The following is a 12,895-nucleotide window of genomic DNA, read 5'->3' as shown; positions in this document are numbered from 1 at the left end:
CGGGATCAAAATAGTATATTCCGTCCGTGCGGTTTCCAGGGAGTTAATTTGTTGGCACTATTAATTAAGCCTATGCAAATTAGGTTCTGTCACATAATGAAATATCCTACAGATCACTTGACTCATAATTTTAAAATTTTATCGTAAAGATGCGATTTTAATTAAGATATTTCATAAAATTCTAATTTATGTTAAATTTTAACTAGAGTTGGTATGCATTATTACTCGTTCTCATTAAAATCAATAGGTAAATGAATGTGGCATACAGAGCCCAGCTTCTCAGACTATTTGGGGTGGCACCCACTTTTAATTTTCATATACTTGTATTGATTTGTGTATGTGTTAATGTAAGCTATGTTCCTGCTGTCTATTTTTAATGATCTTATTAAAGCTTTGAGAGGTTGGCGACAGCGCAACCATGAAAGTAGTTTCTAAGTTTTGTGTAGACAATGAATTTCTAGCTTTCGTCTCTTGAGTTGAGTCTTTTGTAGAGGTATTTTTTACAATTTTTCGAAATGTACTTTACCAAAATCTGTCTTGTTCTTTTAAAGTTAGAATCAGTCTCGCAACCCCCAGAAATGTTTTGGCAACCAAAATTTGATTCGCGACCAATAGTTTGAGAAGCAGGGATGTATTGGACATTTTGAGAAGTATGGAGCATGCAGAAGATTTGAAACTCATTCTATATATTTTTCCTCTAAACAAGTAATTTTCCAGGCTGTTTATCATTTTGATAAACCTTTTCTATACTGTTTTTATATATAATGCTTTTTAAATTCTATTTGTACTTTGTGATTTTGGCAACTGAAGATGCTTTTCCTTTGTAATTTATATGATCGAAAATAAAGTTTTATCCGTATTCGTATTCGTATGAAATAAAATATACAACTGTGGAACCACATTAAGAATTTGAATTTCACGTTGGGGTATTGGTTTTCACAAAACTATAAAATAATGCTTTTTTGCAGTATTTTTAACTTGACCTTGCTTTGTTGACATTTTGATGTTGATCCATAAACAACTGTTCTTTTTCTGCACAGTATGTCATCTGACCACTTGATTGTTTATATTGTTGTATTGTAAAGAAAGTACAATTGCCTTGTATTTTTTTTATGTTGCCTTTAAATAATTAAAATCTTAAAATTGCTACCCGGCCCTTTGCCACCCGGAACGTTGTCACCCAGTCCGTTGCCACCGTAGGCTTGTTGCCACCCGGGCTTTTGCCACCTGGCCCTTTGCCACCCATAGTTGTATAGTAGGCCTATGCATTGTATTCGCAGAAATTTTACTCTCGGCATTTTCACCAAACTGTGTGTACTGAATGATGAATGGATTTATTGTTTGGCAGGTTGTAAACAACGACAATTTGTTGCGGTTATCCATCATGTAAGGCACATGTGTGAAGTAATCCTTATTAGCTTTTTATCTTTATCTGTATGTATTTAGACGTACATATGTATATGTGTATGTTTTCTGAGTATGTACTGTTTTTAGTTAGTGTGTTATTATTATTATTATTATTATTATTATTATTATTATTATTATTATTATTATTATTAGTATTAGTATTAGTATTAGTATTAGTATTAGTATTATTATTATTATTATTATTTTAAATGACATATAATTTAGCCTCATATTATTTGTATTTCAAGGTTTTAATTATTTACTGGTTTTATATTCTATATATTTTATTGTGTTCCCCTAATCTTCTTTACTATTGAATTTGTATGTTGTATTGGTTTTTTTTTAATTATTTATTTATTTATTTATTATTATTTTTATTATTATTAAGTGTTTTTTTTTTTACTTTTATGACATAAATTGTTTAGCCTCATTTTTTATTTTAAAGTTTAATAATATAAATATTCGACTTTCCCAAAGGTGGCAAAAGGCCAGGTGGCAACTGGCTTTGGTGGCAACGGGCTTAGGGTGGCAACGGGTCGGGAGGCAAAAGGCCGGGTGGCAAAAGGCCGGGTTGCAAAATGCCTGGGTCGCAACGGGCCTATGGTGGGAAAAATGAAAGGCCGGGTGGCTAAAGGCCAGGTGGCAACGGGCCTAGGGTGGCGAAAGGCCGGGTGGCAACACAAATTAAAACTAGTACTTCTATAAAGAAAAATCAAATTTCACTTTATAAAACAAAACTGATTATACGTCAATTTTCCTTACTCTATTAAATGTTTCTATACTTCACGAATTTTCAAGAGGCCAACTATCTGTAAGCCTAAATTAGCTATCATCTTCCAGAATGATGACGTCATCCGTAATAACCATGGCTAGCTTTTACTATAGGCCTACGTATACAGATATTTGCTCCTGATGAAGCTGAGGATTCAGAATAAAATTCAACATAATTGGATTATTAACTAGAGAAAAAAAATGTACAGAAAACATGATTATTTTTGCTGGAAAATTTACATTCATAATATCATGGGCGAACTTAGAGGAAGGGTCTGGGTAAACCTTCAGAATTCTATAAAAATGCATGTTTGTAACTGTGAAATAAGAAATACAGTAATAGGCCTACTTGTTGGCCTAAATTTTAACTTTCATTTCAGATCTGAAAATATTAATTAATCAATTATGTCTGCGTCATAAGTGGGACCATATACTCGCAAGGTGATGTTAATTCAAACCACCAAACGAAAAAACAAGAATGGTTCCACCACCCCTACTGTAAGTCTACAGAAATTTTACACAATTTTTCGAAACCACTATATACATCGTTGTTAGGACGATTCCATTATTTTCTGAATTAATTTGAAATGATTACAAGCTGGGGTCAACTTGCTATTTCTCCATTAGTCCAACAATTTGTAATAAATTGAACAAAAAAGTCATGCATTCACTACCAATACTCTTTTCTGCATTCACATGATGAGTTTTTATAGTTCTAAAATAACGATTATTGCAAAAGTGTATATGCATTTAGACTTCAATTATTGTGTTTAAACTGTATAAAATCCAATATTCTTTGTAGCTGATTGTTATTAACAAACGCAGTCTCCGCAGTTCATTTGTATCTCCCAGCTCAGTCATCAACTAATGCGAACACGATTCGACAAGATCGCTAACAAAACCTTGAGTAGTTATTACTAATGAAGAAACACAGTTAGATCAACGAAATATACCTACTCAAAGGACACATTCTTCTCAATGTGTATTGCAGGACTGTAGGAATCCACATCCAAGTGTTGATCGTCTACTCGAAATTACTAATTGTCTGCTACTTTCCCACCAACTATCACCACAACACATACGCGTTTTTTGTGTTGGACGTTTCAATCAATGATTTTTATTGGAGGACTAAGCGGATTCGTTTATTAAGTAAAATTGATTGTGTAAAAACTCTTAGAATCTGATCGACTGCAATTGAGAGATTTACCAAAATGACGAAGGTGGTGGATCAATGCCGGTTGTTGGTAATAATAAGCCTACTTCTAACATCTATAAGTAAGTAACATAATTGTTACATCATCGATATGATATTTGTATCATTGTAATCATTGTTGACTGAGATAATACAATGTTATTTTTACGTAATTAAATGCGAAACAAATTAATTGTTTGTTTAGATATTTTCACAATGCTCGTTTTCATAATATATTAAAACCGAAATGTAAAATCAGTGTAGTCCTAGAGAATAGATTAGGCAGTTAGGTTACCACTGGTGTTCTAAAACAAAAATAAATAAATAAATTAATTAATTAATTATAAAAAAACACACACAAGACTTGAAAATCTAATATTTACATTTTCATTAACTGTTGGAAATACCAAATTGATGTTTCGCTTATAAATGGTGCAAGTTCTTGGAATTAATGGTGTGCCTGTTATTTCTATGCGAAATGGCGATGAAAAGATAATTCCATTGTTGTAATCCTAGTAAATGCATCTCATTCTTTGTGAGAGTAGTGCAGAGAACAATAAATGTATTTTGTATTTTTATTTTTTAATTATTAATTCTGGCAAAAAAAAACCAATATAAAAACATTACAAATACAAACAAATGATCTATTCATAAACAGCAAAAGCGATACGGTACCACTGTCATCTAAGATACGTGCTGCTTCCAGTGGCCTCTAATTAGCTATTATTTTTAAAACTTGATCTAACAATAGCTATCCCTATGATATGAATTCCTTTGCATGCAGGTCTATATTGTTCTTATACACTTCATCACATCATCCAAATTTGGGTATGCCTACTCGTACATGAATTAGTGATTGTGTATACATGTAAACATTCAAAAGCGTGTCATCTTTAGTTTTATTATTTAATTGTAGTTATTTCTGTTTATTACGAGTTATATGCTAATCTCAGAGTTTAACATAGGCCTACACTAGGCATGCAAGTGCCTGGTAGATTTGAGGGCCTCTAATGTTCCAAACCATTGTTGGAAGAATAGTATCGGCTAATCAGCTCATCATGGCCATTTTTATCTGTTACTAAATTTTCCAATTTGAGGAAAAATTGCCACATGCGAATTATACCACATGGGATTCGATATCAATGAATTTCTATACACAGTACAGTATAATCTTTCTAAAAAAATAAATGTTCATTTCCCTTATGTTTGTGAATTTGCGTAAACGTCATATGTTGAAACATCATAAAATTATATGAATCGTAAGTAATGTTGATTCACCGTTACATGCACAGCCTCTCACTTAGTGAGAAATTAAATATTTTCATTCATGCATTTCTTTCAAACATAGTATTCTAGCTAGCTGGATCCAAAGCATTTAACAAGGAACACTATTTTTTCATTCCGAGTTCGATGTAATGTTAATTGATTCTGTAGTACCATTTGAAAAAAAGTCTTCATTTCATTGCGAATATATTTAAATATAATGGCCTTATATGTTAGTATTTGAAATCTTCTTGGTATTAACAATAGTTTTTTAATTATGTTATAGATTTTGCTAACGTCAGTTGAAAGAGTTTGTTGTATTTCAGTATTGTACCCGTGTATTGTAGGCTATAAATATAGCCTAACCATGGAGGTATATCATAATATACCTTCATGCTAGATATATGCCTTGGTTTGATGTTTTATGTAAATGTAGTATATGTTATGTAATTACAGTAATGTATCACATCATATAGTTCCAGTCTACATTAAATTCAAGGCCAAAATTCAAGATTCTATTTTTGTTATAGGGCAAGTACAGTACACTAAATGCTTTTTCCTGGCCATAATAATAATAATTGAATATTGCTTTTAACAATACTAAAATAGAAATGTTGAGTTTAGAAAATAGGCTAATATTTATTTCTAATGAATTGGAGAAAAAAAACCCAGCTTACTACTCAAATGTACTTATTGAATGAAATAATTCCCTTGCTTTTAATCCGACCTCGAACTAATTTAGAGCAACATAATTATTTGTTGTCCCTGTTTCGCATTTGATTCACATTCAAAACTAGCTTATTGAAAATAAATTGCGTATGGTAAGATTACTACCTGTGAACGGTCTTCAAGGTGAAAGGTAATTGCTTGCAGAACGTCATAACCGGTAATATAACGATAATATTATAGTTACTCATTAAATTCAATAAAATTTGTCCTGATATTGTGCTTCACCAAGCATTTGATCCAGAAGTCCAAATCAGTTAAATTTATTATTAATTAAAAATAACAATGGTTTTATTATCAGTAATTGTAAGCGGCACGTTGTGCAAGTGCTTAATATTTCAGGTTTTTATGTCCTTGTAATCTCCTGTTCATTCTAGAGACAATCGCCTACTATCACAACCATCACCACTGCGTGTTAATATACTTAAATACGAGGTTCATGCACAATATAGGGGAGATGATGTTGATTATTGTATTTATCGGTATGCACTGAGCTACATGAAAAATAATGCACACCATGCAATTCTAAGTGGTATGGATGTCAGGCTACGTTTAGAATACATGATTGGACTGATATTGTTGGTAAACATTAAAGAACTGTAGATGTACTGTCAATTCTAAAATTATGGCGGTAAGGAAAGGAAAAGGAGAATGATGGGAGAGGGGAAAATCATGTGCCATTTGGAAATGAGAGCGGTCGGCCGGAATTTTTTTCTTACATTGGACAAATGTCAAGTATTGGGCTCTTTCAAAGAGAGATGAACAAGATAAAGCTTGGTAAAAATAAACGCATAATTTTCATTCTAGTGATTTTGGATCAACAAAATGTTTTGTTTTATTTGCCTACTAATTTATGTTTGAAATGTTTGATTTTCAAAGTACACGAGAAGTTTGTATACCTCAGACAATTGAACGTCCACAAAAGATAATGTAAAATAGAAAATATATTATCACTAAAAGGAAATCCACACGGTTTTAATAGCATCTGTCAAATATAACTCAAAATTAAATTTCAGCTACATATGCAAACGCTTATTAGGTATGCACAATTAGTTGCTAATTATCCTAAAATGTGTATCATGTCTTGACGGATGTGCATCCAACTTTAAAATTCTAATCCACAGGAGACCTGCACTGATTTGAACGCGTCATAATAATGGTTATTATATACACGCATCGATAAATGGACATTAATTTTTCATTTTTTACCTCACCAGTATTTTCAAGTTTATCAAAATTTCAGAACCATGTTGCGAAAACAGTGATTACATTTTACGAAACCTGTTATAGAGGGAATAAATCAAAAATTAAAATGTTCATTTATAAACAATGATTGAATGTGTCTTTAGAGAATAATTACACCACGATCCTTCTGAAGTCGTACACATCCCTTTCTCCAATACTGTACTGAAGATAGAGACATTACGGTACCGTATCTATTTGATTTGATTAAAAAAACATACCTGAACATAATTATAATTGTTCGAATTCAGTTTAGAGAACAATACATACGGTAGGCCCTCGTAATGTTTTGATTGCAATAATTAGGACAACATTAGGCCTACCTACTTACTACTATTATGATTCTCTTGCTGAAAGGTTTTGGGATCAAGCTGTATTGACGGTAAATAAATATGTGTTTTCCAGTCCAAAAGAAATTAAACAGCAATCGAGCAATACTGCTGCCGTGTATTGCTCGTTGTAGTTGTTGATGGATTTCGCATTGTAAAATCTTCCATTCAACATGGTGGATGATTGGCAGTTAATGATCTTGGATGCCATCGATGCATGTCACGATGGTTACGCTTTCTCTTTCTGGTCTCGTTTTACCTGTTGGCTGACACTTAGTGTTACAGTGAGTACCTAATGATCCACGAACCATAATGAGAACAGGTATTGATGTGTTAATCGAGTAGATAAAACACAAGTTTGGGTTTACCTTGCGAATGTTAAAATAGGTGAATTCCTCAAAGCGAGACATTTGGGAAAAATATGAATACGTATTATATTCCAATTTTGATCCCAAATTATATGTCTTTTCTCATTCCACCGTACCTCTCTTCTTTCATTTTTAACGTTAGTCTGTGTCTCTCTCACCCTCAATCCCTGTATACGAATAATAAATATGAACAAATGAAAAATAATTCTTTAGAGCGTGAGAAAAGCAATTCAGTTGCTCTTCAACCTTTTATTAAAAGAAAACTTTTTGTTGCTTGCGAATTAGGGGGAGCAGTAGCGTTGACAGAGCTGACCGAGGGTTCAAGTTCTTACACGGTTAGTGATAAATGTACTAAAGCAGCAGGCACTAGTGAAGATGCCAAGTCTGTTAAAACTCGGTGTGTTGAATTGACGGAGCAATTACAGGTTTACAAACAAGAGAAAATCAACTCGAACTTAGAGCTAGACTATGAACCCACAGTTAGAACGTCAACTGGTAAGGCTTACATTTATTTCTTGTTTACTGGGGAAAATAAAGACGTAAAAAAATTAATCATGAACATATGATCATGCGCAATGAGCAACTTTGATGGATACTGGCGCATTATAAATGTACACTATTCTTATATTTATTATTATTATTATTATTATTATTTATTATTATTGTATATATTAGGTGTTCCCCCAATCTTACTATTGAATTTGTATGTTGTATTGTTGTTGTTATTATTTATTTATTATTATTATTATTATTATTATTAGGCCTATTCTTGTATTAAGTAAACCAATAAATACCTACAGGTACAGTTTGCATACATCACATAAACGAGATGAGGGTTTTGAGCTTAAAAGTAATCGTGTTCACATACCATAACGCATTTTTTTTCTATTTGAATGTTGAATTCTCATGACACCAAATAGGCCTACTTTTAGTAGGTAAATGACCTGTGATTTAACAACATTCACTCAGGAAATGTATTGTGCAATAGACTGTATCTTTTTGCAAAGTTTTTTTTCTGTTCTGCAAATACTAATATATTACGATCTTGTGTATATCTTTTTTAAGTTGTTTAAAGCATATTGCGGCTTTTTTGGGGGAAAACACACCATTACAGGGAGTATATGAACATGGTCAATATTATTATTCTTGTTATTGTTACTCTTTTACCATCACTATAATCATCAGATTATTATTTGTATTGTTAACAATGTATTATTATTATTATTAATAATAATAATATTATTATTATTATTAAAAGGTAATAATATCATTTGTTTTGTTATAAATTATTCCAATCTGTAAGGCAATGTGACCACTGCTTGGGATTTATCCCAAGATATATTGGGATTTTTATTACACCTTGGGATCTTGGGATTTTTTTAATTAAATCTTGGGATTTTTTAAATGACATGGAATTTTTAATTTATTCTATCAATAAGTAAACGAATAGGCGGATGATTGCCTTATAACACCATTAGGTGACTGTTATAAATGGGGGCTGTTAATTCGTTCAAAATAATAAACCCATTGGAAGCTTAATATAGTAGTATTTTAAAGCAGTTTTCCTCATTTTCAAAAAAATAATAAGGTTCATTTTTAAGTCAAATCTCTTGATACGCATCATATTGGTGAATAATGTGCTATATTTTTTGGTTATATTTGCAGAAACTTCAAACAACAGTGCAATCACACCTTTTGTAACAACCATAAACGGTAGACCTTGTTCAATGCTGTTTTAGGTCTAAGTATATAACGTATACGAATAGATTTAGTTGTATTCTGATGCAGTCTAGAGTAACAGTTACAGCCGATGTTTACAGAATAATTGTGGACAAAACTATAATTTATCAGCTTAAGCTTTTGGTGACTTAAGTATTAATAATAATAATAATTGTGCACTGTCCACCACGAAAGCTAATGTCTTGTCAATACAACTAATTTAAATTAATTCTTGTCTAGTGTTTTGTTTAATAATAATACTAACAGTAGTAAATGACATGGTGTCTTACTTCATAATACCTTTACTATCATATATTTAGTATTTTCTAAGGGTTGCCGTGAATCACCATGTCCTCCTATGGAAATCACAGTAGCAACCGGTGAAAGCGCTATGTTATACTGCACAATGCCAACTAGAAACTCTGTGGCAGCTTGGATACATCAAACAACTACAGACAACGTTGAACGTATGTTGACAGATTTTTGTTGAGAGAATTTTATCCTTGTCTGCCTCAGCACTTTCACTCTTGTTTTTTTTCCCTATTTACCATGATATTTATCTGTTTATTCGTTCGTTGATGATGGTAGTCCACAGTCTATTGAGGTAATTATTATTATTATTATTATTAATTGATTGCTTCAACTACTATTTTATTTGAAACACACAAGATGCACACATACACTCCCCATCCTCGCCACACACACACACACACACACACACACACACACACACACACACACCTACACACATTTACACATACCTTGGCCTATATGCATGTTGTTGATCTCAGCTTATAGGATAAAATATTATAAAACGTTTAAACCAGAAATTAACTTAAACCTAAAGCCCTGTCCAGACTATCAATTTGATTTAACAAAAACACGGGACATGCCTTAGGGTAATGATGACATCACATTATGACCATTTATAGGCACATCGGGACTATATATGGGCATACTACAGTTTTTTGTCAACGAAAATTTGATAGTGTGGACGGAGCTTTATGGAATACTTAAGATTTTATTTATTTTAGTGCTAACATCTGACAACCAGCTTATATCAACACGACGTGATATACAGCTAGATTATGACGCTACAAATGGCTTATATAACCTGATTTTACGATCTATATCTGCGTATGATGCCGGAAACTATTCCTGCCAAATCGACAATCGTCACACAAGCAAAATATCCGTAGATGTTTTAGGTACGATATGATACAGACTTTCTATGTTTATAGCGCTGATCCTTCGTTTCACTTCTTGTGAGTGCAAGAAGAAAAAGACTTGTCTGCCCATCGATAAGTCTGTAAACGTTTTGGTAATGAGTTTAAATATAGTACTTTTAATTGTTGTATGAAGCAATTACCGAGAACTGAAATTTTCAATCTGTATCTCGTTATTGTGTTAATTCAATTTCTTAAAGTTTTTCAGATTTTATTTACAGACTTTTTATTTAATCATATTTTAAATTTAGTTCCCGGGAAGATTATTCAAATTGAGCCTCTCAGTCCACGAGTTCTTGGTTCAAAAGACCCAAACGAAAGATACTTCAAAGAGTTACAAGACGTCGTTTTATTCTGCATAGCAGACGGTAAACCATCACCTACAGTCACATGGTATAGGACAAATTTGCTACAAGATCTTAACGATACACGATTCAAAGATTGTGGACAGGGAGTGGCGCGAATTTGGAACGTGAAAGTAGAGGATACAGGTGACTACGTATGTACAGCAACAAATCACCTGAACGAGGCTGATGGCGATAAACAGATTATCAAACTCATTGTCAAATGTAAGACGATGTTTTCATTTTAATAATTGACAGTGAATTGACTTGCAAGATTTCTTCCATGGGTTCAAAATCAAATCAAATCATATAGATTATTTCCATACAATGAAGTAATAAAAATATGCAGTATAATATACAGTAATTGAAACACATCACTAATCAAACTGTATTTTAGATGATTGATATTCTTTCTTTTAAATAATGTTCAGGTTGTCAAACTGGAAGTTAACTGAATTCATCTAATTTATAGGCCTACCTTACTTATTAGTGTTTATTCTTTGAAAAAGAAGCATGACATTCGGCAGTCATGTTTGAAAATACTAATACAGTAATACAAACATTTGTAATAAAAGGATTTCATCGTTAATCTTGGCACTGAAGGAAAGGTCCAGCTTAAAAAAGACAAATAGAAAACAGTGTAATGTTTGTGTGTGTTGGAAGGGGGTGGAGTGGTGTTAAACATTTTATTGTTTAAGGAAGTAATTTGGCAATTCTCCCGTCTTTCGCTCCTCATTTGGAGCTGGAGCAGTTGTGAAACCTAACGTGGGATTTTATTACTGCAGATAAGCCACGACTGAAGACGAGTCGGAAGCATATCCGCAGTGCTGTTGGCAACCATGTTTGTATGGCTTGTTACATCGATGCACTACCCGTAGCTGACACTGTGACGTGGCTTCAGAACGCGACTGTGTTATCAAACGATCGGGGAATTTTGATAAATGTTGACGAACGAAGAACAAGGTACTGTAAACACTTAAATTAAAAACTAATTCTAAATTACCAGATCTGCTTAATTTTCTCGACGAATTTAATGTAACAATATCGAACGTAGCTTAATCAACCCATGAGAAGCAGGTCTCAGTTCTCTGCCAAATATCGTTAGCCATGACATCAATAGCAAAAGAGATTTGTCAAACTAAACCAAATGTAATTGTGTCCCGATTGTGTTGAATATTACATAGTACTACCAGAAATAAAAATATTTAAAATGCACTTATCACTTGTATAGGTTTTGTATACTACAAATAACATCAAGTCATTATGGTAACTATACATGCCGGGCAACTAATGAAGTTGGTACAACAGATGCACAAGTTGTGCTAAGTGGTAAGTCTCATTGTTAAGACCTCTCTTTTGGAAATTAACTCTCCATCAGTTAGTTGACGGTTTGGTTTTACTAATTGTTGTTATTATTATCACTACGTTCCCAATTTCTTGCGAACAAAATTCGCAAAAAATTAGGGTGGGAACCGAACTCACGACCTCTAGATAACTAGCTTGGTGCCATCTTTATATAATCAGTCATCTTGACTATAGTGTAATGGGCTGCCAAACTCAAAAGCTACAGACTTCAAAAAATTCTACTTTTGTTTACATGGCGTTGCCCCAACATATATGACAGACCTCATAACGATTAGGAAACAACAGGGGCAAAACCTTAGATCTTCAAGGGAGCTCAAATTAGAGTATCTCAAAGGAAGAATGCTGTCAACTCTGGTTGATCAGGCGTTTGCTTCGGTTGCTCCAAAGCTTGGAATAACCCCCTATAATTAACACCGAAACGTCCATACACTCCTTTAAATTCAAACTTAAAACATTTTTATTTACACAAGTATTTAATCAATAACATGGGTCTGTTCATTTGCATATGCAGGTATACGGATTATTGTTTTTGTTTTTTGTAACTTTTTAGTGTTGTGATGAAATGTTTGTATTTGTTCTGATGCAATTTTTTTTTTTATTGACGAATGTTATTGGAAAATTGTAAATGTGCTTTTTATATGAATTTTAACGATTTTATTGTTAAAGGTGTATTGATTGTAGTTTAATTAGCATATGTTAATGATTTCTTTGTGATGAGCCTCTGAAAAATTTTTATTGGAAGAGGCGCAATACAAATAAAATACAATATTATTATTATTATTATTATTATTATTATTAAGTGGTTTTTTTTCTTTCGCGCATTTTTTACTTTTATGACAAATTGTTTAGCCTCCATTTGTCTGTATTTTAAAGTTTTATTTATTATTATTATTATTATTATTATTATTATTATTATTATTATTATTATTATTATTATTATTAT

At 32.4% G+C, this 12,895-nt stretch overlaps 1 protein-coding gene across 3 annotated transcripts in view; it reads left to right on the top strand.

Moving 5' to 3' along the window:
• The first annotated feature begins 2,818 nt into the window (after window positions 1-2,818).
• Window positions 2,819-12,895, top strand: part of LOC117117932 (limbic system-associated membrane protein-like) — a 14,469-nt gene continuing 4,392 nt past the window's right edge. For 2 of the 3 annotated variants that reach the window (XM_033262417.1, XM_033262416.1), the window contains exons 1-8: window positions 2,819-3,453; window positions 7,584-7,793; window positions 8,964-9,011; window positions 9,338-9,484; window positions 10,052-10,225; window positions 10,495-10,812; window positions 11,373-11,550; window positions 11,819-11,916. In XM_033262417.1, the coding sequence (XP_033118308.1) occupies window positions 3,390-3,453; window positions 7,584-7,793; window positions 8,964-9,011; window positions 9,338-9,484; window positions 10,052-10,225; window positions 10,495-10,812; window positions 11,373-11,550; window positions 11,819-11,916 (1,237 nt within the window). In that variant the 5' untranslated portion in view covers window positions 2,819-3,389. The remainder of the gene's footprint in view (window positions 3,454-7,583; window positions 7,794-8,963; window positions 9,012-9,337; window positions 9,485-10,051; window positions 10,226-10,494; window positions 10,813-11,372; window positions 11,551-11,818; window positions 11,917-12,895) is intronic. The other variant, XM_033262415.1, reaches the window with a different exon arrangement.

This window comes from Anneissia japonica, unplaced genomic scaffold (genome assembly GCF_011630105.1).
Source record: "Anneissia japonica isolate Jap-2015-1 unplaced genomic scaffold, ASM1163010v1 scaffold3106_len312699_cov133, whole genome shotgun sequence".
Lineage (NCBI taxonomy): Eukaryota > Metazoa > Echinodermata > Crinoidea > Comatulida > Comatulidae > Anneissia > Anneissia japonica.
The sequence above is the reverse complement of the archived record's forward strand: the minus strand, read 5'-3'. Positions and strand labels throughout refer to the sequence as shown.